Source organism: Zootoca vivipara, chromosome 4, assembly GCF_963506605.1.
Source record: "Zootoca vivipara chromosome 4, rZooViv1.1, whole genome shotgun sequence".
NCBI lineage: Eukaryota > Metazoa > Chordata > Lepidosauria > Squamata > Lacertidae > Zootoca > Zootoca vivipara.
The window spans coordinates 39,390,268-39,417,051 of NC_083279.1; the positions used below are offsets into that span (position 1 = coordinate 39,390,268).

The window sequence follows — 26,784 nt, forward strand, 5'->3', positions numbered from 1 at the left end:
TTGCTCTTTTAGCCCTGCTGGCATCACTTGTGAGGTTGGAATGATATTTCTTTTAGTCGGTTTCCTCTAGCTTTCCTCCACTAGCAATTGTCAGTCCATTGTCCACTCCCAGCCTCATTTTTTATTATTATTGATGGCATCAGAAACAGAGTTGTTTTTTTTTAGGATGTGGGCTTAGATCAGTGTTTCCCAACCTTGTGCCTCCAGATGTTTTGGGACTACAACTCCCATCATCCCTAGCTAGCAAGACCAGTGGTCAGGAATGATGGGAATTGTAGTCCGAAAACAGCTGGAGGCACAAGGTTGGGAAACACTGGCTTAGATGATCAGTCCTGCCATTTACCCACTATTTAAAGCCATTGCTTTCTTTGTGGGTTGTAACTTTGAGGAAACTGACATTTTTATTTTTACACAGCTGATAAAATGATAAATTGTGCCTCACCTCTTCATTACATCCAGTTGCTGCTTGACTGAAGCAGCTGAGGTCCATCTGTGGCCCACTCTTAAACACACTCTAGCTGTGTTGAATGCTGTGAACTTAAGTCTGCTTAAACATGCATAGAATTGCACTGTAAGCTTAGTAGCCACTGTTGTCAAATGTGCTTTTATCTCTTTCAGTAGATAGGCTCTCCTTGAAAAGTAGGGGAGCATGTTTGTTCTTGCCATTTAGTATTTTGCTTACTCACTGTTTGGTAGTTGCTTGGGAAAGGGGGCATGCTGGCAGGGAATATATACTTAAACCTTTGACTGATTTCAATAGGAACTTTTCAGCCTGATTTAGTACATGTTTCCAGTACATATTTTCTCTGAAGTAATTTCCAGTTTATTACATAGGATGTGCTCTCAGGAAATGTGTGATTAGGATCACAGCCCCAAGCATGTGCTCAACTCTGGCCCATCGAAAGCAGCACAACCAGAAAGTGCTTAACTTTGGCTGTATGGTGCCCAGAAACTATAAACTTCTCTTATTCTACATACTGTACTGTAGTATCGTAGCTCATTTAATTGCCCTATTTTGGTAAATGAGACCACCACATTCTGTGAGAATGAGCATTAGTACACCTGTTCTCTTTGAAACACTAAAATACTTGGCAGTTGTTTTCTTTATCAAGAAACTGGTGTGGAAGATGTAGTTTTGGTTTTTAAATAATTAATTTCCAGGTCTGCCATTTTCTATGGAGTTGCAATCTCTGATTTACTGATACATAATTCTGGGCATGAATGAAGCCCAAGAAAGATGCTTGTATTTCTCTTTATTTTAAAATGTAAATTCTAGGTGGATTAGATTTTTTAAACTCATATGTAACAAAATATTGCATCAACATTCTACACAATGTGTCTCAATAGATTTAGCATTGGTTTAGCCACAGTTTCATTTTGTAATATTTCCTGAAGGCTCCAAGATGTGATAAGTATTATAAGAGGACAATTGTGTGTACTGTACAGTAGTGGGTTTTTTTTTTTTGGCAAGAGCAGTAATATCCTTTTTTTAAAAAATCCCATTTCATTTCCCAAACATGGAGCTTCTGAATGAAGCATTGGAAATCAATATTTCATTGTGAAATGTATCACAGAATATGAAAGGATATACTTTGAGGCTTTTAGCATAAATAGCCCATATTTTAAGATACGTTGTTTATACTGGCATTTCTTTTGACCATACTTATATTTCTGTTTGTTTACCTTCCCAGTGTAAAAACAACATGAACATATGAATGTGGGTTACAGGAAAGGCTTTTATGTATTAGAGATAACTCCAGTTTTCATATTTATTTTATAAAATCCCAAGTATGAAAACTGGAGTTCTCTAATCCTAGCTTGTAGCGTGAATAAATCTAGCTAGTATCAAGTATATCTGTGAAGCTGGTACAATTGAATGACTGATTTATGAAGAACTGCTATGTTGTGGGCATTATTTCTCAGACTTCTTTACCTTGCTAATGCATGGCAATTTCATCCTCCTTAAAACTTGAGGCATATGGTCTTAGTTATTTAACTCTTGTAAGCATTTCCATAAATAGTTATGTAAGCCTTTTTAATAATGCTTATTAACTATATAAACATTTCCCAAAACAGGACAATCACTTGCTGTTCAGCAAAACTGCGAAACAGTAGACAGTATTATGGTAAAATGCATCATAAAAACGGAAGGTCTAATACTTTGAGCTTATTCTATTGGAATCAATGAAACTAGTTCATTTCATTACCATTCAGTTGATGCCTACTTAGAACATTTGTGTATGTGCATATTGTGCATGTAATACATGGGACAACATGGCCATGTTCTTTGCAACATTAAACAGATGGATTGGGGACTATCATGTGCTTTTTCGCATTTTAAATGGTTGTGACTTGCCTCAAGATCCCTAGGGTGTTGTTTGGGTTTTTGTTGTTGTTGTTGCAGGGGGTTGTTGCTGTTGGGTTTCTGGGTCTTTATTTTAGATCATGTTGTGCTTTATTTAGAAATTGTTCAGTTTGGTTGTGTGTTTTTAATGTTTCATTTATGGCTACTTTTGTTATGTTGTAGTTATGCACGTATATCTTCATGTTGTAAGCTGCCTTTGAGCATGGTTTTAATGGTAGAAAGGTGACATACAAAATTGTGTATGTTTGATGGAGTGGGTATAAATTCTATAAATAAAATGCCCCATTGACTTCAAGGAGACTTACAATGCAATCCTATTTAGAATTACGTTCAGTGTGGCTTACTCTCAGGTCATTAGGTATAGGACTGAGGTCTGAATATTTTGACTAATAAAGCAGAATCATAGAATCATAGAGTTGGAAGAGATCACAAGGGCCATCCAGTCCAACCCCCTGCCAAACAGGAAACACCATCAAAGCATTCTTGACATATGCCTGTCAAGCCTCTGCTTAAAGACCTCCAAAGAAGGAGACTCCACCACACTCCTTGGTAGCAAATTCCACTGCTGAACAGCTCTTACTGTCAGGAAGTTCTTCCTAATGTTTAGGTGGAATCTTCTTTCTTGAAGTTTGAATCCATTGCTCCGTGTCCGCTTCTCTGGAGCAGCAGAAAACAATCTTTCTCCCTCCTCTATATGACGTCCTTTCATATAAGTTACATATAAGAAGTTACAAGCCTATCTCTAACTTTAATTTGTGTAGTATTTGTGACTGGTTACCCTGTTTAAAAACTGCAGTTTGTGTTTCTAAAAGAAAATCAATTAACAATTTTCCAGTTTTTGTTTTATATCCACTTCACCCTTGTTGGAGTTGGGAAGAGAAGATAATAGTAACCTCAGTGCTGAACTCACTTATGTGCACGGATGAGCTTTCAATAACATTAACATGCTTGAAAGTATCCTATATTATGACTTCATTGTTTTTCCTCACCAGAGTCTGTTTTTATGAATACCAATATAAACAGAAGCACACATGTAAATTGCTCCTTAAGAAATGTGTTTGGCTAAAATAAAATAAGCATTATTCTTGCATGGTGCATGCTATTTTTTAATAGTAAATAGTTTAGTTGATACAATAGTATAGTTGACACAATCTAAACCAAATCCCTTATGAATACACAGTGGAAGTGAGGATCAGGTTTCAGGATTTAGATTTCATGGACAGAGTGCCTGAAGAACAATGGATGGAGGCTTGTAACATTATACAGGAGGCAGCAATGAAAACCATCCCAATGAAAGGAAATGCAAGAAAGCAAAGTGGCTGTCCAATGAAGCCTTGCAAATAGTGGGGGAGAGAAGGCAGGCAAAATGCGAGGGAGATAGTGAAAGATACAGAAAATTGAATGCAGATTTCCAAAAAATAGCAAGGAGAGACAAGAGTGCCTTCTTAAACGAGCAATGCAAAGAAATCGAGGGAAACAACCAAATGGGAAAAACCCAGAGATCTGTTCAAGAAAATTGGAGATATGAAAGGAACATTTTGTACAAAGATGAAGGATAAAAGTGGAAAGGACCTAACAGAAGCAGAATACATCAAGAAGAGGTAGCAAGAATACACAGAGGAATTATACCAGAAAGATATGGAGGTCTCGTGTACCCCAGGTAGTGTGGTTGCTGACCTTGAGCCAGACACCCTGGAGAGTAAAGTCAAATGGGCCTTAGAAAACACTGCTAATAACAAGGCCAGTGGAGGTGATGATATTTCAACTGAACTATTTAAAATTTTAAAAGATGCTGCTGTTTAGGTGCTACACTCAATATGCCAGCAAGTTTGGAAAACTCAGCAGTGGCCAGAGGATTGGAGAAGATCAGTCTACATCCCAATCCCAAAGAAGGGCAGTGCCAAAGAATGCTCCAACTACTGCACAATTGTGCTCATTTCACACGCTAGCAAGGTTATGCTTAAAATTCTACAAGGCAGGCTTAAGCAGTATGTGGACCGAGAACTCCCAGAAGTACAAGCTGGGTTTCGAAGAGGCAGAGGAACCAAAGACCAAATTGCAAACATGCGCTGAACTATGGAGAAAGCTAGAGAGTTCCAGAAAAAATCTACTTCTGCTTCATTGACTACGCAAAAGCATTTGACTGTGTCGACCACAGCAAACTATGGAAAGTTCTTAAAGAAATGGGAGTGCCTGATCACCTCATCTGTCTCCTGAGAAATCTCTATGTGGGACAAGAAGCTACAGTTACAACTGGACATGGAATAACTGATGGGTTCAAAATTGGGAAAGGAGTATGACAAGACTGTATATTGTCTCCCTGCTTATTTAACTTATATGCAGAATTCATCATGCGAAAGGCTGGACTAGATGAATCCCAAACCAGAATTAAGATTGCCGGAAGAAATATCAACAGCCTTAGATATGCTGATGACACAACCTTGATGGCAGAAAGTGAGGAGGAATTAAAGAACCTTTTAATGAGGGTGAAAGAGGAGAGTGCAAAATATGGTCTGAAGCTCAACATAAAAAAAAACAAGATCATGGCCACTCGTCCCATCACCTCCTGGCAAATAGAAGGGGATGAAATGGAGCCAGTGAGAGATTTTACTTTCTTGGGTTCCATGATCACTGCAGATGGTGACAGCAGTCACGAAATTAAAAGACGCCTGCTTCTTGGGAGAAAAGCAATGACAAACCTAGACAGCATCTTAAAAAGCAGAGAAATCACCTTGCCGACAAAGGTCCGTATAGTTAAAGCTATGGTTTTCCCAGTAGTGATGTATGGAAGTGAGAGCTGGACTATAAAGAAGGCTGATCGCCGAAGAATTGATGCTTTTGAATTATGGTGCTGGAGGAGACTCTTGGGAGTCCCATGGACTGCAAGAAGATCAAACCTATCCATTCTTAAGGGAATCAGCCCTGAGTGCTCACTGGAAGGACAGATCGTGAAGCTGAGGCTCCAATACTTTGGCCATCTCATGAGACGAGAAGACTCCCTGGAAAAGACCCTGATGTTGGGAAAGATGGAGGGCATAAGGAGAAGGGGACGACAGAGGATGAGATGGTTGGACAGTGTTCTCGAAGCTACGAACATGAGTCTGACCAAACTGCGGGAGGCAGTGGAAGACAGGAGTGCCTGGCGTGTTCTGGTCCATGGGGTCACGAAGAGTCGGACACAACTAAACAACAATAACAACATAGTTGATAGTGCACTTGTAGTGGATATTGTAGTATTGCAATGGGACACATTTGGTAGGTTATTTTATAGTTATTATGCAGACCTTAATGTAGATTTCAGTTCTTTTAGTGTCTCAAGAATGAATGAATGTATGAAAGAAAGAAAGAAAGAAAGAAAGAGGATATGTAACTACTGTATGTTATAATAGTATCACTTATATACACTTCTATAGAGTACATTTTTCTAGGTCCAGGATCTTCACCAGTGACATTTACTTTTCTCTCCCATTGTGTGGCAAAAAGCTTTGGTTTCCTTTCGGTATTCACAGCTGTAAAGGTAAAGGGACCCGCGGACGACTCTGGGGTTGTGGCGCTCATCTCGCTTTACTGGCCAAGGAAGCCAGCATACAGCTTCTGGGTCATGTGGCCAGCATGACTAAGCCGCTTCTGGTGAACCAGAGCAGCGCACGGAAACACCGTTTACCTTCCTGCCGGAACAGTACCTATTTATCTACGGTACTTGCACTTTGATATGCTTTCTATTCCCACTTCCATGTACCCTGAGGCTTCCGCTAGTATTATAGATATTGAAAATATGGGTAGGAGAAGCAGAAGAAACAAATCTCATGTCCAGTCACAGGAGGATTGCAGGAAAAGTTTACATATGAACAAACATTATAGAAACATTTAATCTTTTCATTTGTAGAAACCCTGGCCTCTGTCATGATAGATCATTTATCTGAGAAAGGCTCACAGCTGCCAGTTCAGGTGGAAGGCAGGATAATTGGGAGTGCTGCCACCTAGCAGATCTACTCATGTGTAAATTTTGTTATAGGCTTCAAAGGTATAACTTAAGCCAGGGCTGACCATTGTAATGAACTTTAATATATGCCACACAGCTTTATAATTTCCTGGCTACACAAGCTGTTATAATATAAGTTATTAAAAGTTTATCTCACTTCTGATCCAATCTAATATGCAGCAGTGTACATTATTTGAATTCTTACAACATAAACCTAATGTGGAAAAAGATACTATAAATATATTACAATAATACATAAGAATTATTTTGCGACTTCTTCTGCTATGACATTTCTGGAATATACTGCAGGCCTTTAATGACAATGGGGACTGTTTGGACTATGGTCCAGTGTTTTGCGAAAGGACTTCAGATCTTCCCTTCCTCCAGGGAGCTTCCTTTCAAGCTGTTCAAGGCTTCCAGATTGCAGTCTGGAGGATCTTGCACTAAGTCCTGCACCCCCTCTCCTACCGAGAAGAACCTCATTTTTAAACTGAATTGATGAGAAGGAGGAAGTGTGCTCCCTTAACTATGAGTTGCCTGCAACTCTGAGTAAAGCAGGTTCTGTTCATACAACAGAATTTCTTCTTTCTCCTATGCCGCTCCTGCATGCCCTGAAAATCTGGAGCGTCTCCTAACCTTCTGGAGCTGATTCTGAGGGGGTGTGGGTGGCTGCAGGAAGGGAGGAAGTGGAAGTCTGTTCCACGCATGCAATAGCAGCTGCATCCCTCACTCCAAATAAAGTTTTGTCTCCTGTGTGAAGCTTGCATATAACACTCTTCTACAATAGTGCTATAAAATTTCCAGTTTGATTATTTTCTGCCATTCTATGTAGGCTTCTAAATGTGATGGAATGTGGCTCAGAGTAACAAAGTATGCACACAATGCACAGGTATGTTGTAGCAGCACACACTATTTTCACAAATTCCAAATTCCAATGTGTGTATCAGTGCAAGCTGTGTGTACAAATTACAATAGACCCCAATAAATTTATTGAATTGGGTTTCAATAATTTTTCTGGATACATCCTGGCATACATTGCAACTAAATCTGTCATAAATATTGTCTTGAATTTGAGAGGCATGCCATCTTAACAAATTGCTTCTAATATCTAATACAGACCTTTTTTTGGTGGGATTATATGCATATTTAATCCCCCACCCAAGTTGAGGGGTGAAATTACATTGACCCATGGTGCAGTGAGGTACAGAAGGGCTCAAATGAACATTTTGCCCCTGGATTATCAGAATCTTTAAAAGAGCCTGCCTTTGTTTGTAAGGGCTGACCTTATTATGCATCTTAATAAATAAATCAAGCCAGGTATTTAATGCCTTGCTCTCTTGTTCTTCAATATTGAATGCATGAAGAACATGACAGTAGGGAATGTAATGATGGAAATGTCAACATTTGGCCTGAAGCAATAAGAAAACATGGATGAATAACTCAAGACTGTTTTATAACTCTTTGTAATTAACATGTGTAATTCCTACATATGAATGACTGGGGAGTAACTTTCATGAATTTTAAGTATTGTGCCATCATAAATCTAGCAAGAGCAGTGGTACTTGTCCCCCCCAATCTTTCCTATCTTTGATTTTAGGATTAAGTTATTGAACTAGATGGACTAACAGTGAACTGAAATATGTGCCTATCACTATGCTGTTTTGTGATACAAGAGATCTGAAACTGCTGATACCCAGCCTTGAAATATTATTTGATTGGGCTATGGAGGAGGGTAAGGTATTAATAGTCTCCCGGAGAAACCACCTGTTGCTGAAATACGTAGTTTTGCAGCTGATATCTTGCGTTGTGGAAATGACTTGAGTGCCAGTATATTACTGCAAAGTGGTTCTGCACAGCTATCAAACATGTATTTTGAAGGTACATGACAACATGAGTGGAAGTTAACATGATAGGGAGGGCAGTTTGGATAAGGATAATTGTAAGTGGAAATGATGCCCTTGACAGATGTGTATGTCATTCATCAGTGTAGTTAGGAGTAACTGAGAGAGCTTCAAAGCATTTTCTAAAGTCTTGATAATTTAAACATTCTGTTTTGAAGTGATGATTAAATGCATATGGTCAAGAATTATTTAGATTTTTTAAAAATTTTGTTTTTGTGTTCCTTTTTTGAAAAATGAATATGACATGTGATATTCTTCATATTACTAAGAAAGAATATTAGCATATTTTTAGATATACTTAATAGAAAAAGTGTATTTGAACTGTTCTTGCAATCAGCAAATTGTAATTTTCAGGTAAGAAAAAAACAGGATGAATTCAACTATTGAAATCCTTTATAGTAGTTATTGTTCCAAAGCAATCTGGTTTTACTGTGTTTTCCTAGCTATCCACTGATCCAGTCTTTCACCTGAATTAATCCACCTTTGAGCTAGCCGAAATAGTAGTTTCTGTTGTGGTTGCGTAGTTTGGAGCAGAAAAAATGGGTAGGGGAGCAATACTAATAATTTATATTAATAATTTATTATTTATACCCCGCCCATCTGGCTGAGTCTCCCCAGCCACTCTGGGCAATGGCATTTGGCATTTGACTCTCAGAAAGAAGTGATCTGGCGGGTTTGGGAAATTGGCCTTAGGAAAGGGGCCTTCCTCCTTACATAGCTGCCAAGTTATCCCTTTTTTTAAGGGAAATTCCCTTATGCTGAATAGGCTTCCTCGTGAGAAAAGGGAAAACTTGGCAGCTATGCCTCCTTAATAGTACCTTGGAGGATAGGGGAAAGAGAACATGGCTCTTGCTGCCAGTTGGCTCTCAATAAAATGATCTGTGGAGAAGAGACTTTAAGAGGGGTGATTTGGCATTTGCAGTGATATTTTGTTCTTCCAATGACTATCCGTCAAGCTGAGAAAGAACAGGAATATCGTTTGTAAATATGTTGTCTTTTCACAATTTTATTCTATGTGGTTTTGTGTGTATTGCTTGTTATGTAACCTAATCCATTGATTGGGCCTACAAATAAAACAAACACATTAGATTTATTATAAGCATCTAATAGCCCCAATCAGGTTTTGGTTTTGTTATAAAGAACCCAGCTGCTTCTGCTTCTGTTATGGTTATTATTTGCTTAGCATTGTATCTAGTCACTTGCATAGACCTAAAACTCATATATTTGCTTTTTGTGTCAGCTAACCTCTAACACACACCAATACTAAACGCTACTGATATAGTTTGCTATTACAGTTATACCTCGGTTTAAGTACACTTCGGTTTGAGTACTTTCAGTTTAAGTACTCCGCAGACCCGTCTGGAACGGATTAATCCACTTTCCATTACTTTCCATGGGAAAGGTCGCTTCAGGTGAAGGACGTTTCAGGTTAAGTACAGACTTCCGGAACCAATTGTGTAGTTAAACCGAGGTACCACTGTACTATTTAACATATTACTTAAAGTATATGCTTGTTAATAAATAATATATAAGAACAAAAATACTGCACTAAAAACTATGGTCAGCATACGTTAGGTGAAGTTTTCAACATTAATAAGCAAACAACAGATTTTGCACAAACTGATAAGCAGCAGAACACCACACTTTTGGCCTGTGTTTAACATGCAAAACTAAGCTGGGTTGGTTGGAAAAGAAACACTTGGGGATAAACAAGCAAACATTAGCACAATACGCACAATAAAAATACAGCAATAATTCCAGAAGTTATTGGTTTTACTAGTAAAACCATCACTTATCACACATGACTGGTCTGTGATCTGGTATACAGGCATAACATTTTCAATCTCTAACCCTTTCTACGATACTTAATATAAAATTTCACGTGGTGTTCATTGTTTCATCTGGCACTCCCTTTCCTCAGCAACAGGTCTGGCAACTGTTACAGATACATTGTATAAAAGTCATATATGTATGTTTATTGATGTTCAGCAAATAATACTATTGAATACAAAAGTGCAGAAGTATAGATAAACACATCAGCTTCATAGAGTGAGACTAAAACCTTTGGCCTCTCACTTAAGAACAACCCTGCAATGATTAATACCCAATGCAGGTCATGGGGCAGAGTGTGGGCTTGTTCCCCTGGACAATGTTAACCAATTTGAGGAAGACATAACTGCCATGTCATATTTTTTTTGCATGCCCAAATTCTCAGCTTCAAATTCAGATATTTTGCATAAGGAGCCAGGGCTAAACAAAACTGCTACTTGAAATGGCTAAGAATTGGCATTGGGTCAGTAAATTTGGAAGGTTGTTTGTTTCCTAAAGTATCTGTGTATTGACCATACTGTACTATTCACAAGATACTGTATGTTGGATTTTCAAAACAACCCTATGACACGAAACACGATGCATTTGGGCTGTTTTACACGTTAACTATTTTTACTATTTGAGGAAACAATGTGAAGCACAATAATAATTTAAACTAATATATTGATTGCCTTACATAATGAATATTTCCCCCAACAATTATTAAAATCTTGCAAATCTTAATGAAGCCAGTCATACTACAAAAGCTAACTGCTATGTTTCCAGTGCTTAGTAATAGTAAATGTTAATGCTATTAATAATTTTATTTCTACATACTTATATATAAGAATATATAAGAGGTGTTCCCCCTCCCTAGATAGACTGATATTTGGAATGTGTCAATATCATACCTCAATTCTATACATCATCAGAAGTAATTCCCACTACTTCAGTGGGTCTTAATCACAAGTGAGTGTGCATAGAATTGCATCCTTAGCTTTGTATACAAATGCTTTGAGATACAAACAATTATGTACCAGTAGGTTTCCTGTATAGTTCTTAATTGGGTTTTCCCCCCCTTCAGATTTCCATGCAATTTTGTATGTCTGCTGCATATTTTGCCCATCTGTCTGTGCTCCATGCATTTGAATGCCTTTTGTGATATGGTTGCCAAACTTAGTGCAACAGTTCCCAAAGTGGAGAAGCCAATTTTTGTCTATGTTTGATTAACATTGTGTACCATTTTGAATTAAGATGGTGGACTGAAATGTTCCAAACTGCACCAATTTTGATGCCTCTGGAGTTAGCATGGCCTATTTGACGTGACAGTTGCTAAGATTGATGAGTGGGTTTTTGGCCTATGTTTGGACAGGCACCATTTTGAATCAAGATAGTGGACTGATCCATTCTAAATAGCACTGATTTGGATGCCTCTGAATATATTGTCACCCAATTTGGCAAGACTGCCACTGAGATGAGGAAGCAGCCCTTGGTTTACTTTTAGAAATGGTTGGACCCCATTTTGAATCAAGATGGCAGAACTAAACTCTTCCAAAGCATGCTGATTTGAATGCCAATGAAGATATTTTTCCTGAGTTTCATGTGACATCATCCAGTTTGGACTGACAGTTACAAACTGCACCAATTTGGATGCTTCTGACAACATTGGTGCCCAGTTTGGCATGATGGCTCCCAGGAGGAGGTTTGGGTCTATGTTTGGAAACCGTCAGGCACTGTTTTTGAATTACTGGTTATAAGATTTAGTACCTATGTATGAACTAAAATTGGAACTTTGCTCATATGCATGAATTTTTCTTAGGCAATTAAACATTTTCATTTGAACTAAATCTTACCATGTTAAAAACACTTCCAAAATACGATCCACAGGTATCAATTAAGATGTCCCAAATAATTTTTAAAAAATCAATCAATTATTGTGTGTTCATATGCTTTTTTTTTGTCTAAAGGCCTCCTTGATTTTGAAAGAAATAGCACTCATTTACTTATTCATGTATTCAGTGACTTTAATTTTTGAAAGCGAGTGGCAATCCCTAAGATGCTATATATAGCCTAATATGGCTGACTTGTAGAAGGATTCTGAAAGGTAATGAAATTATTACATGACTTGATCTTTAGAATATTTTCAACATTTATATCTGCTGGTACATGTGTGTAACTTGATTTTTCTCATCACCGCCCTGCCCAGGAAGTGTGTGTGAGAGGTAGGTAGACTAAGGACTAAGACACAATGATGACTAGCTAGACATGAAATATTGTTTGCACAGCTGTATCTTGGAAATGACCAAATCGTTAAACAACTTACGGGGGGGGGGAAGTGAATAGAGACTCTTATTATGTTCAACCGTGAAATTGCTGAACAGTGCTTGTCCTGTTATAAAGTCATTGCATATGTTGCTAGGTCAAAACCCTTACCCTTATTTTCATATTGCATTCAGAAATAATTAATACTTAGCTCTCTTATTGTAAAGCAACTGTTTCATGGAAGACATAAATTTCTATTCCAGTGATGCATTGTAATTGTAACATTACCATCAAATTATTATATTAAAATCACACTAGTTTTGACATAAGATCAAGAACAATTTGTCCCACCTGATTGCATTTTGCAGTTGTTGGAATAGGACTTCAATGCAGTAATTAAATCATGAGCATCAAAAGAGCTTTAATATTTAGTTTAAAAAAGTGATGATAAAATGTTGTTAATTTATGGCACTAACTTATTCAAAATGACAGCTATTATTTTACTTGCAAGTATTTAACAGTTGCTTGTAGAACAGATGTCTTAGGATTTAATGCATGTCTCAAGTATTAAGTTTTGATTAATGAAATTTGTCTTTGACCTAAAAATATAGTTAAGATGCTTTATTCAGCACACATGCAAATCTGAATTCCATAAACTGGTTATAGGTGCATCAGCTTTCTGCCTTCTTAAGGCTGTATATCATTGTTGGTAATCACAGTACACTTATTATGTGAAATGCCTTTGTGCAATGCTTGTGGTGTGCCTTTTCTCACCACTGATATAGCTATCTCATCATATGAGGCAACATTACACTCTTCCAGGAAGGGTCTGATGCTGATATGGAAATACCACCTACTTGATTCTAGGCCACAAACCTTGATGATGGCTGAGTGGTAGACAATCTTCCCTGCATGAATAAAGCCCTGGAAATTTAAGTTCATTGGAAATCAGGTTGGAAGGGTGAGACCGTGTCTGTCTAGATGGGGCAGTACAGTTGGACTCTGTATGAGGTGTAGCATCAGAACTCATAATCTTGGGGCAGTGGCTGGGAATCTAGGAGGTTCTACTGCTGATTATTGCCCAGGGCCCTGCTTTTCCAGGGCTCCCATGAACCCTCCTGTTTAATTTCCTACAGTGCCCTGGAGTATCTGTTGTAGTGCCAGCCATAATGCTCTGGAGTTATGGTGTGAATTGGGCACTCCAGATAGTTAGATGATATCTACATGATGGCTCTGAAATACCAGCACTCGTGAGGGCACCATTGCAGCCTGCTGCCAAGTAAGGCCTTGCTGGCTTGCCGGTGGGGGCACTGTGCCAAAGGCCCTCTTAAGCCTGGAATCGGGCCTGCTTGGTATAATGTTCTTGCATACTAACCATGTCCGCTTGGTTTCAGGTGTGTGTATCTCATGTGGCAAAGTAGAGCCAAGAAAGTTCAGATAGTATTGGCCAAAAGTATGATAAATGTATTTGTGATTTTTTGTTCCTCATACTGACTTTCATCAGGAAAGCTTATTTCCCCATTTAATACTGATAATCTGTGACAAACTCACAAGGTGTTGGAATTAATAATGGATTCATGTCTGCAAATTTGGTTTGGTAGGGAATTTTTTCTATGGGCTGGATGGGAAAATAGCATTGGGCAGTTTCCTACTTCTGTGGATTTGAACACTTTTTGAATAGTCTTGTAGTTATTTGTGTTGTTTGGACATCCTTCTGTTGTGCATAAAGCATACTGCTTTATATTTGTAGCATGTCTTCTCCACCTGGTGCCCTCCAGATGTTTTGGACTACAACTTCTGTCACCCATGACCATAGGCCATGCATCCCCAAACTGCAGCCCTCCAGATGTTTTGGCCTACAACTCCCATGATCCCTAGCTAACAGGACCAGTGGTCAGGGAAGATGAGAATTGTAGCCCAAAACATCTGGAGGGCCGAAGTTTGGGGATGCCTGCCATAGGCCATGATGGCAGTGGCTGATGGGAATTTTGGCTTAGAGCATCTGGAGGGCACCAGGTTGAGGAAAGTTGACATGGTTTAATTAGTGTTGAACTGAAATTGGGATTGCTTACTCCACAAAACTTATAGAAGCACATTCTTGATAAGGCAAACTACACATTTGGTGTGAACATAACCACTGTGAGCAGAGGGCCTGCTGCCTTTAATGTGGTATTTGCTCTTTGAAGCAAGCAACCTTCACATTTTGCATCATCCCTTCCCTCTTGACTAAGGACGCTACCAAACATTTAAGATTACGTCAACTAGTCTGTGTTCTGTTTTCAGTGGATATTTTCAAATTTGAAAGCAATGTGAGAGATTTATATAGTATGTCAGAAGGGTTTCTGGCATCAAATATGAAGAAAACATGCCAAATTTTTCTTTATTATATTTTACATAATGGCCATTCATTATATACTGCTCAGACAATATTCTTTTATTTTCTTGTAGTTCTTTGTATCAAAGTTTACTTTTATTCCAAAGATTCCAACTTTTTTCATACTGTGGGTTCTGTTTTAATAGTTTACTGTTTAGCATGAAGACCGAGTTACTTCAAGTGCAAATCACATTATTTTTTAATAGCAAATCAGCAGTTCTAGTACCCAGAGGCCCAAGCTTTAGGTTGAATAACAGCGTTTGTGACTGTGTGGTAAATTCAGCTAAATTTGTGAGGTTCACCTGAAGACCAGCATTAAAAGACTTACATAATACTAAGTAGTATTATCACTGAACCGCAATTATATCATTTTAAAAGTGAAAATAAGTGCTGAACATGCATAAAATTATGCTGTTATTTGTACAGTCAAGTGTCATGTGTGCCTTTATATGGGACTGTGTTTGCATGGCTGAAGAATTAAGAAGGATTTAAAACAGAGTTGAGAAATGATAATGAAACCTGCATGAAATGAGCTAACACAGGGGCCAGCAAACTTTTTCAGCAGGGGGCCGGTCCACTGTCCCTCAGACATTGTGGGGGGCCGGACTATATTTTGAAAAAAAATATGAACGAATTCCTATGCCCCACAAATAACCCAGAGATGCATTTTAAATAAAAAGACACATTCTACTCATGTAAAAACTGTTGAATGATTGTGTAAAAGTGTCATTATTGTTTCACTGTATCTTTAAGAGTCAGGAAAGATTTAATGACTGGGGCTCTGCAGCTGTGGAGCAGCTCTACAGGTGTTGCTGTGAAGCTGATGATGCAGGGTATATCAGGGGTGTTGTGTGTTGCCTCTGTGCTGGGCGTTTTCCCAGTGTGCTCTTGGTGGGTGGTTTGGTTGTGTGGGTATTTTGTATAAGCCTGATTTAATTTTTGTTAAATTTACTTTCTCCATTAAACCAAGCATTTGTTTAAGTCTTGGTCTCTATGTGTAAGTTCCTCAACCAGTTTCTGCTGATTTTGCTTTTAACCCCAACATCTTGGTTATGGGCCCAGTGGTTGAGTGTGGAACTGCACATGTTAGTTTTTGGAGAAAGGTTTAGAAAGGTTTTTTCCTTCTTTTTGCTGCAACGGTTTTGTGGGCTGGTGGTTGAAAAGTTCCAGCATGGCAGACCGTGTTGCTGAGGCTGAGAAGGCTTTAACATTCCCGCAACTAACGGCCGAGAACTACAGTCTATGGTCCTTTCGCATGGAAGCACTTCTAACTTCCCGTGATGTGTGGAAGTACGTGACAGAGGACCCTCCTGCTCCTATGACCGATGCCTGGTCGAAAGGTGATGCTAAAGCAAGGGCATTAATTAACTTGTCTGTTAGTGATCAGCAAGTTGTGTACATAAGAAATAAGAAAACTGCCAAAGAAATGTGGGACAGTCTTGCGGCAGTGCACGTTAGAAAGGAGTCAGCGTCTGCCATAGCTAGCCAGATATCTGCTGTACCTCCAGCACAATTAACTGTGGAAGGGGTAACAGCAAGATTGATGGGCGAGCTGGACAGAAGGGAGACTTGTGGGATTAGCACTCCTATTTCTAAAAATGAGGAACGCCGTATGCAAGTCTGTGGTGATTCATCTGCTTTCAAAACTTCCAAGCATTGCTGGTTTTGTAAAAAGCAGGGGCACCTTGCGAGGGACTGCAGATTTAAAAAGCAGAATGCTTCAGGGTCCGTTCCATTTCGTAAATCACAGACAGCAACCCAGCAGTCGGCAGCATATCGTAAAGATGGACGTGAGCCGCGAGCATTCCATGTTCGTGAATTAGGTCGTAAAGTAATTAAAGATGACACGTGGAAATCGTTTGTAGTAGATTCCGGGGCGTCAATTCATCTTTGTAACGACCGAAGTCTGTTTATTTCTTTCGAAGAGGAAATTGGCACCATTCATCTGGCCAACTCCGACGTTCTACAGTCGCTTGGCAGAGGTACTGTGAAACTTGACTCCTTGAACATCACAATAGCAAATTGCACTTACTGCCCATCAGTGGACAATTTATTATCAGTAAGTTGCTTTGCACGCCAAGGAGTAACTGTGTGCTTCACAAAATCACTATGTGAGTTCTACAAAGGGGGAAAGCGTGTATTGTATGCCAGAGAGTCTGAAGGTTTATATAGACTATATTTTAAAAAGCATTCACAGCCACCTGTGAACTGTAGAGTAACCCAGCCAAGTCAGGGGCTGAGAAATGTAAAGCCTCACTCCGGATGTATTCATGAGGCGCATAGACTTTTGGGACATTTAAATTTCACAGATGTGATAAAGACAGAGAAGATTGTTGATGGACTAAACTTGAAGCCATGTAAATACTATATGCAATGTGTATCTTGTTGTAAGAATAAGATAAAAGTTGCAAGAAAGGGTAAATGCTCAGGCAGGAAAGTAACAGAGCCATTTGAACGTGTGCATTGTGATTTAGTAGGGCCACTCCCTCCTTCTTTAGGAAATTCAAAATATTGGCTTACTCTTATTGATCAGTACAGCAGATATTGTTTTGTTTACACCATTGCTGAAAAGTCACAAGCACTTGAGAAGTACAAGATTTTTTGCAACTGGGTAAAAACCCACTTTAACAAACCTATAAAGCATTTGTTTTCTGACAGGGGGGGAGAATTTGTTTCTGAGGAATTTTCACATTTCCTGGAAGCGCAGGGGACTGTTCACGAGTTGTCCTGCCCTAGAAGTCCTTGGCAGAATGGGATTGTAGAAGTAGTGCAACGTGATTTGCAGGCAGGTGTTAAAACTTACTTGCATGATGCTAATTTGGGGAAAGAATATTGGGCGGAATCTCTTCATGCCTATCTTTTTGTTAAAAACAGATCCTATCATTCTAGTTTAAATGTTACACCCTATGAAATGTTGTTTAAAAAACGCCCTAATTTGAAATACCTGCGAATTTGGGGTTCAGACGTTATTATTCACTACCCTGCTAGACACAAGTTGGATGAACGTAGTGTTCAAGGAAAGTTCATGGGCTACCAGCAGGGGGCGTACAGAGTTTATGTACCAGCAACTGGCAAATTTCATATTACCAGAAGCATGATTGAAACTGTAAATTGGAATAGAGTTGCTATTTTTCAAGATAGAGATGGTTTAGATAATGCTGATGAGGAGGAAGTAGAAGTAGAAGAGGAAGACGCTGGAGCAGGGGATACTAGTGGATCTGAAGACGAAAAGCCTGTTGTGTCTGGTGATTTGTTTGAAAATTTAAAGACACAGACACCTAAAGAAAGGTTAAGTTCTTCTGAGTTTTCTGAAAGTAAGAAAAGCCCACAAGAGTCTCATCAGTCTGATGATAGCAATTTACAGTCTGAAGCTAGAAGTCCAAATAGTTCTACTGATTCTGAAGGGCCTAGCTCTTCTTCAGGACTAAGACGTTCAGACAGAAAGAGACAGGAACCAAGACGGTTTTCAAAAGAGCAGTTATACACTGTGTATGCCAATAAAGCAGTTTTTGAGCCAAAATGCTACAACGATGTTCAAAAATTACCTTTGCATGAAGCTGCAAATTGGTACAAAGCTATGGATGCTGAAATAGCTTCTTTAAAAGAGCATAACACTTGGTCTCTTGTACCACAAACCCCAGACATGAGAGTTATTGATTCAAAATGGGTTTATAAAGTGAAAATGAATGATAAAAACGAAGTTGTAAGGTACAAGGCTAGGTTAGTAGCCAGAGGTTTCCAGCAAATCCCAGGTGAAGACTATGATTTGTGTTACTCACCGAGCGTAAAATATGAATCTGTTAAGCTTTTGTTAAAAGATGCATCCCAGCGTGGACATTCTGTCTATCATGTAGATATAAAAACTGCCTATTTGTTTGCAGATTTAGAAGAACAAATTTTTATGCGTGTCCCTGATGGCGTAATCGCCACTAAAGGAGTAGTGTGCAAACTAAATAAATCTCTTTATGGTTTGCATCAGAGTGGTAAAAACTGGCATCAGACTTTAGTGAAGGAATTGCTGAATTTTGGTTTTACACAAGGCAAGGCAGATAACTGTGTATTTACAAAAGAAAATGGAAATTCTGTGACCAAATTATGTGTGTTTGTAGATGATATATTAATTTCTACAAAAACTAAACATGAATATACACAGATAGTGTCACTGTTACAAGAAAAATTTGATGTGGTAGAATTAGGCAAAGCTAAAAACTATATATCCATGCAAATTGAAGAAGGCAAAAATGGTTCTTATCTGATTCATCAAAATGCAAAAATAGATGATCTTGTTGAAATGTTATGTTTAAAGAATGCAAATGGGAAAGAAACGCCTATGGTATGTGGTTTTACTTTTACAGATGGCAATAACACGTTCTCTGACAAAACTTTGTATCGCTCTGCCATAGGCAAGCTCAATTTTATTCAAAGAGTTTCAAGGCCAGATGTAACTTATGCTTTTCATTTTCTGGCAAAATTTGTAGAAAAACCCACTACCCAATGCTTCAAAGCTCTTAAGAGAGTGGTGATGTACCTCAAACACACAAAACATTATAGGTTGGAGTTTACACCATCTATTGACAAAGGTTTTGAAATATATTGTGATGCATCTCATGCTGTAGAGCAAAATAATTACAAAGGTACATCTGGTATGGTTTATTTTTATAATGGGTGTCCTTTTGAATGGAAAGCACAGAATCAAAGGATTAATTGTCTTTCTTCAACTGAAAGTGAGTTATATGCCTGTACTCAGGCCATTCGTGATATAGAGTGGTATTTACAAATATTTGAAGACTTAAAGATGCCAGCATCACTCCCAGTAAAAGTTTATCTCGATTCCCAGAGTGGACTTGCTATCCTGTGCTCAGAAACCAACACACAGCGCACTAGAGTGTTGAGATTACGTTTACAATTTGTAAAGAATTTGATTGCTGACAAAACAATTGTTTTTGAATATGTCCCCGGTGACAGACAAGTTGCAGACATCTTTACTAAAGCACTTCCAAAAGTTGCGCATGAAAGACATGTACAAAGTTTGTCTCTGTTTCACAATAATGAACTGCAGGGGATATGTTGAATGATTGTGTAAAAGTGTCATTATTGTTTCACTGTATCTTTAAGAGTCAGGAAAGATTTAATGACTGGGGCTCTGCAGCTGTGGAGCAGCTCTACAGGTGTTGCTGTGAAGCTGATGATGCAGGGTATATCAGGGGTGTTGTGTGTTGCCTCTGTGCTGGGCGTTTTCCCAGTGTGCTCTTGGTGGGTGGTTTGGTTGTGTGGGTATTTTGTATAAGCCTGATTTAATTTTTGTTAAATTTACTTTCTCCATTAAACCAAGCATTTGTTTAAGTCTTGGTCTCTATGTGTAAGTTCCTCAACCAGTTTCTGCTGATTTTGCTTTTAACCCCAACAATGCTGATTCCAGGACTGTCCGTGGGCCGGATTTAGAAGGCGATTGGGCCGCATCCGGCCCCCGGGCCTTAGTTTGGGAACCCCTCAGCTAACATATTGTGACGAAAGTGAGCATGGTACAAGGAATGAGAAAACAACATAGGCCAGATGCAGACAAACTTAACATTGCTGACATTTTAACCATATTTAGCAGGGACTGGGCAATGGGTTTGAGCCTTCATTTTCTTCATTCCTTATTGTTTCTGCATAAATTATACTATAAATTCTAATACTGTAGTTAGTATTAGCACTGCTGAAAGTTAGTTTGAAACTAGGGTTTAAAGGTATGTGGCTTTAAGGTGAATGAGTGAGAACAAATTAGTGGAATACTGCTTCAACGAAGCTAAAGAATTTTATACAAGAATTTTGATTCCGCCAATTTCCCTCCATATTCATCTAAATGTTCAAATCTCTGTTGATCAGTTTGTGAAACATTTTGCTTAAATTATTCAGTCTAATATATATTCCCCCTTATTTCATTTATACAGAAAAATAATTCTTTCTTCCCTTCACACATTTTTTGTTTGTTTTTGTTTTAGGTCTCGATGATTGCCTGCAGCAGTATATCAAGAACTTTGAGAGAGAAAAGATTGGTGGAGATCAGTTGCTACGTATCACTCATCAAGAACTGGAGGATCTAGGGGTTACTCGAATTGGTCATCAAGAACTCATCTTAGAAGCAGTTGACTTGCTGTGTGCATTGGTAAATGTCTTTGTGATAGATTGTGGGGTGGCGAGAGAGACAATTTTTGTCAGGGTTTTTTTTTCCCGCAGTTTGAATGCCACAAATGTTCTTTTAATTACTACATCAATCTGGAATCCACCACTTTTAATCACATCACTTTCAATGTGCCAGTTTCTTACAGTATTACAAAATTGAATTTTAATTGAGGAGGCTAGTCTGCATGATGATAATTGATCTGTGATATATCTCAAAACTCTGTGTTATTGCCAGTGCTGTTTAACAGAACTCCGAGCAGGTGTTTTGCATTTTCAAGAGTTGCACTAGAACCTGCAGTTGCCTTAAGAGAAAATTGGTTTTGTATAGAGTTTATTCTGGGGACATTTCAAGACTGCTTATGATTTACATCATGTTTAGAAAAAGCATTTTACTAGTACCCAGAGTCTATCAATTACTGAACATGTTTTTGAACTTGTTTTTGAACTGAGTCTGCAGTTAAAAACAAATTATGTATTTGAATACCTGGTTAAAATTAAAAGGGAGAGGTAAGGGGTGAGGAGGCAGAGAGACAAGATATGGGAGCTCTTCTGCTGCGGGTGGCTCTGCGTCGCGAGCTTGGGGGCGAGCGAGGTGCTGAGGCAAGCTGCTGGCCCCGCCCTCCTACATGCCGGGGGTTGGTGTAGGGGCGTGGAAAGACCCACCCAGCGTACGCTGCTTACACAAGGTGCCTCAGACTGGTTTGTTGCGCTGGGCTCCTTATGTTTCCTGTTTTCTTTTCCTGAGCAAAGGTCAACAACTCTGGGGAACCTTTCCTAAAAAAAGGTCAAGGGGGGGTGCTGGATGGATCTTTGCACCCCGGCACCGCATATGCTTAAGACGGCCCTGGTTGCATTTCACTTCTAGCTAGTAGTTAATAAATTCAAGGGACTTAAGAGTTTATGTTACAATTATGCAAACAATAGGAGAGGAGTATGGAATATGGAGCAGGACGCGGGTGGCGCTGTGGGTTAAACCACTGTGCCACTTGGGCTTGCCAACTGAAAGGTTGGCGATTCGAATCCCTGTGAAGGGGTGAGCTCCCATTGTTTGGTCCTAGCTCCTGCCAACCTAGCAGTTCGAAAGCACACAGTGCAAGTAGATAAAGAGGTACCGCTCTGTCAGGAAGGTAAACGGATTTTCTGTGCACTGCTCTGGTTTCGCCAGAAGTGGGTTAGTCACGCTGCCCACATTACCCGGAAAAACTGTCTGCGGAAGAGGACAAACGCCGGCTCCCTCGGCCTTTAAAGCAAGGTGAGCGCCGCAACCCCAGAGTCATTCACGACTGGACTTAATTGTCAGGGGTCCCTTTACCGTTTTTTAGAATATGGAGCAAAAAGTGACAAAAATCTGGCCACCTTGGGAGGTCGTTCCCCCCTGAAAGGCTGGGTTGTTGTTGTTGGCACTCATCTGTCTCGAGAGACAATGGAGTGTGCCTTCTGGGGGTGAAGTTAAACTGCTGCATTAGCAGCACCAAAGTGTCCTCCCGGATGACAAGATCTCTCCCCCCCCCCACTCAGCCTTGCTGGTGTGGTCCAAAGGAAAGCAGAGCAATATGTTTGGCACCAGCTTGGCTGTAAGAGTTGCCAGAAGAAAGCATACAAGGTGCCATCCAACTGTCTTAGGCTCTCCACTCCAAATTTGTGTAGGGTTTAGTACTTAGCCTTTTCTACTCCTGAAGATATCCTGCAAATCAGTGGAGGTTTAGGATCAGAGTTTTACTTCTAGGTGAGCTACCTTTTCAGGTTGATGAACCCCATCTACAGCCCATGCAGAAACCACCTTATTAACTGTTGGACCCTCTACTGGTCTTGTCACTCGATCCGCTGGAGCCTGTCTTCACCTGCAGGGGAATCCCTAACTCAATGAGGGTTTGAGACCCATTGACTACCCTTTCCTGGTTTAGTCAGCCAATCAAAGCCATTCCTGGGGTGTCACCGCTGTCACATGCTGACAGGTTATGGGAGCCACAGGCGAGTGCTGAGTGCAGGGTGAGAACCAAAGGTGGACAAAATACGCCAGAAGGTGCACGACATGTCCGCCAACAGAGGTACTACCCCTCCATAAACACCCCAGACATAAGACTGAGTACACATTTACAGTTGTACCTTAGAAGTTGAACAGAATTGGTTGTGGAAGTCTGTTCAACTTCCAAAACGTTTGGAAACCAAAGTGCGGTTTCTGATTGGCTCCAGGAAACTCCTGCAGCCAATCGGAAGCTGCGCCGAATGTTCGGCTTCCGAAAATCATTCAAAAACCAGAACACTCACTTCTGGGTTTCGATCATTGGGGATCCAATTTGCTCTTCTCGCTCTATAGGCCAAGGGAGCCAGTGTTTGTCCGCAGACAGCTTCCGGGTCATGTGGCCAGCATTACTAAGCTGCTTCTGACTAACCAGAGCAGTGCACGGAAACGCCGTTTACTTTCCTGCCAGAGCAGTACCTATTTATCTACTTGCACTTTGACGTGCTTTCAAACTGCTAGGTGGGCAGGAGCTGAGCCTGAACAACGGAGCTCACCCTGTTGTGGGGATTCGAACCACCGACCTTCTGATTGGCAAGCCCTAGGCTCAGTGGTTTAGACCACAGTGCCACCAGTCGTCCAAGGTACGACTGTATTTATTTATAAATGAAAAAGAATAAAATAATGCTGATTCTCTTGTTCCACTAGAACTTCCTTCTGTTTTCCTTTCGTGCTGGAGTTGTGTTGAAAAATAGATTTAATTTCTAAATATTATTCTAAATTGTTAATTCATAACTATCACACATGCAAGACTTTACCTGAGGCACAAGTTATGAAGACATTACCTGAAGCACATTATGTTTTTTGCATGTCGAACTTCAAGCATTGTTCAGAAAAAGCTATCTTAGTTTAAGTAAAACTGTTAAACTTGGATATTAAAAAAATATCTGGCCTTCATAACACCCTAGCTTCATAGCTCTTGGATTTTTAACTTTTTCTCCTATTATAGCTCTTGGATTTTTAACTTTTTCTCCTATTATAAGAGCAGAAATAGCAGCAGCACTCAGCTAATTGCTTCTGTAGATTTTATATATTAGGCTTCCTGAGTCCCACTCCCTGCTGTTGCTTTACTTCTTAGATGTTTATAATAAAAACTATTGTGCTTTTAAAATCTATTCTCATCCTTTGTACTTTTAGTAAAAGCAACATGCATATTATACTTACCGAAATGTCACATTGCCTTTTCACATTTCCCTCAACTTATACCTGCACGAAAGTAAAATAATTATTCTGATCTTAACAATACGGTAGATTGTTTCATAGTTGCCCGAAAATTTAGTAAAAAAAATGTTAGTTACAGGAGATCAGATCTACAGAAGTTGGATAAATTGATATTGCAGTCCATTCCATAGATTGTGGAAAGAATTAAGTAAAGTAGCCACATGATCACCTTTGTTTTAGTTATTTTAAAAGCCACAAGTGATCTTGAACATGTATTTGTTCACTTGAACAGACACTGTGGATAGAAACTGCATTCATACGTTTAAGGATCCGACAACATTGTACACAGCTTGAGCTTTTAATACAGAAAAAAAAACAGAAGTGACAGTAGTAATAATATGCCTGTTTACTGATTTGGAACATAGCCTTCAGTTTCTAGTCAGTATTTTATTCAGTGAATCTATGTATCTTTAGCAGAATGCAGACCAGAATATAAATCATAGGTTAAAAAATGAATGATGCAGCAGGTGATGACTAGTTTTGCTAGCCCACTTGTGCAACAGCCAGAGATCCATTTGGTGTCTTGCACTTGTGAAAGATGATGTGCAATTGCTTACATAAGATCTTACATTTCAAGTTTGTTGATCACATTTTTATAAGCATACATCCACACTATAATAGTGAGAGAGAGAGAGAGAGAGAGAAATCAAACCTTAGTTGCAACAGGTTTTTCTATTGTAATACTACTAAAGCTTCTGTTTCTAGCTTTTCCTCAGATTATATGTATAAGTATATGCATATGTGGGGAGATTTATTGAAGAACCTTAGACTTGACTGCCATGACATGTTTTGGATCTTGAACATAACAGTTGTATTACATGGCTATGTAACATTCTACGTTGAAGATAAAGCCCCAAGCTAAGAGGGCACTTATACCTTTTCTAAATAAGTAAAGAATGTCTTCCAGTAACTGGTTGTCTGGACAATAAGAAAAAGGGTTTGGAAGGAACTGCATCAGGGAATAGGATCAATAGTCTTTTCTTAAAAGAAAGATTTGTCATAGTGCCACATTGCTAACCTCTAAGAAGCCTCTTTGAAAGGTTTCCACATAATAAGTGCCAATTCAGAGTGGCCATGTTAATTTGTTATAGCAAAATTCCAAGAGCACTGTGGAATCTTACTTATGTAAAATTTCTGGCATGAACTTTTTGTGGAGAAATGTGCATGATGTGACTGTGAAAGCATTCAACGAAGGCCTAGGGCAGGGGTGGATAATCTATTTTGACTCGAGGGCTGCATTTGCTGTTCACCAACCCTCTGAGACCTGCATGTTAGTGACCAAACTGAAAGTGAGTACTGCCAAGATTAGTGTGTCTACCCTGAACCCATTGTCACTGGCATACACTGAATGCACTGCTAGCAGATATGCATTCAAACATGTCACACATACAGCACATGCTCCAGGGGCAAAGGCTGTAGCTCTGTGGTAGAGCATCTATCTTTCATGCAGAAAGTCCCTGGCATCTCCAGGTTGGGCTACCTACCTACGCCCCGTCATGCCTCAAACCCTGGAGAGCTGCCGCTAGTCAACATAGAAAAGACTGAGCTAGATAGAACAGTGGTCTAATTCATGTTCTTGAAATGTTCTCTCCCATCCCTTTCTCTCTCTCACACACAAAAAACCCCATAGCATACATTCTCTTTGTCTGTCTTTGTCTCTCACATTCACACACAAAAAGCTCATGCCCACTTCAGCATTGATCTTGATTTGGCTCATTCTCCAACAAGTCCAGCAATCCTATGGGGAGGAGAGTCTACTTCAGGCATCCCCAAACTCGGCCCTCCAGATGTTTTGGGACTACAACTCCCATCATCCCTAGCCAACAGAACCAGTGGTCAGGGATGATGGGAATTGTAGTCCCAAAACATCTGGAGGGCCGAGTTTGGGGATGCCTGGTCTATTTCATTGGCAATAGCACTCCAGTTGTGGAACCGTCTATTGCCATTCAGCTGCTGCCTACTTAGACTGCCTGGGTTCTGAATTGGTTGTGCATGTGCATATTGTGCACAGGGAAACATGGCCATGTTCTTTATAATATTTAACAGATGGATTGGTGATTGCAATTTTAATTATATTTCACGTTTTGCTCTCTCTTTTTTGCTTTTTGTATTTTAAACCATTGTGAGCTGCCTCAAGATCACTGGGGTGTTGTTTGGGTTTTTTGTGGTGGTTGTTGCAGTTTGTTCTTTTAATCTTTATTTTAGATCATGTGGTGCTTTATTTTGAAATTGTTTTGTTTGGTTACGGGTTTTTAATGTTTTATTTATTGCTTATGACAGTTTTCGTTATGTTGTAGTTAGTTCTTTTCATGTTGTAAGCTGCCTTGAGCGTGGTGTGAACTGTGGAAAGGTGACATACAAAGAAAATTATACAAGTATTTATGCATGTGTGTAATAGGATTAAAGGTGGTATATAAACAGTTTAAACTGTTTTTACTCAGAGAGAATTTTAATTGACTGTGGTAATTAATGGGCCTGGCAACCATTGGATAGTTATGATTTCTCTCCCAATTAATGGACCTGGCTCCCGGTAGCTACATTTCCAAGCACAATTCAAAGTGTTGGTGCTGACCTTTAAAGTCCTAAATGGCCTCGGCCCAGTATTCCTGAAGCAGCGTCTCCACCCCCATCATTCTGCCTGGATACTGAAGTCCAGCTCTGAGGGCCTTCTGGTGGTTCCCTCAC

The 26,784-nt window shown here is 39.5% G+C and overlaps 1 protein-coding gene across 2 annotated transcripts in view; it reads left to right on the top strand.

Annotated features, from left to right (window-relative positions):
• The window catches only part of CNKSR2 (connector enhancer of kinase suppressor of Ras 2), a 144,177-nt gene that overhangs the window by 2,237 nt on the left and 115,156 nt on the right, over window positions 1-26,784 (top strand). For both annotated transcript variants that reach the window (XM_035115478.2, XM_035115480.2), the window contains exon 2: window positions 20,678-20,841. In XM_035115478.2, the coding sequence (XP_034971369.1) occupies window positions 20,678-20,841 (164 nt within the window). The remainder of the gene's footprint in view (window positions 1-20,677; window positions 20,842-26,784) is intronic.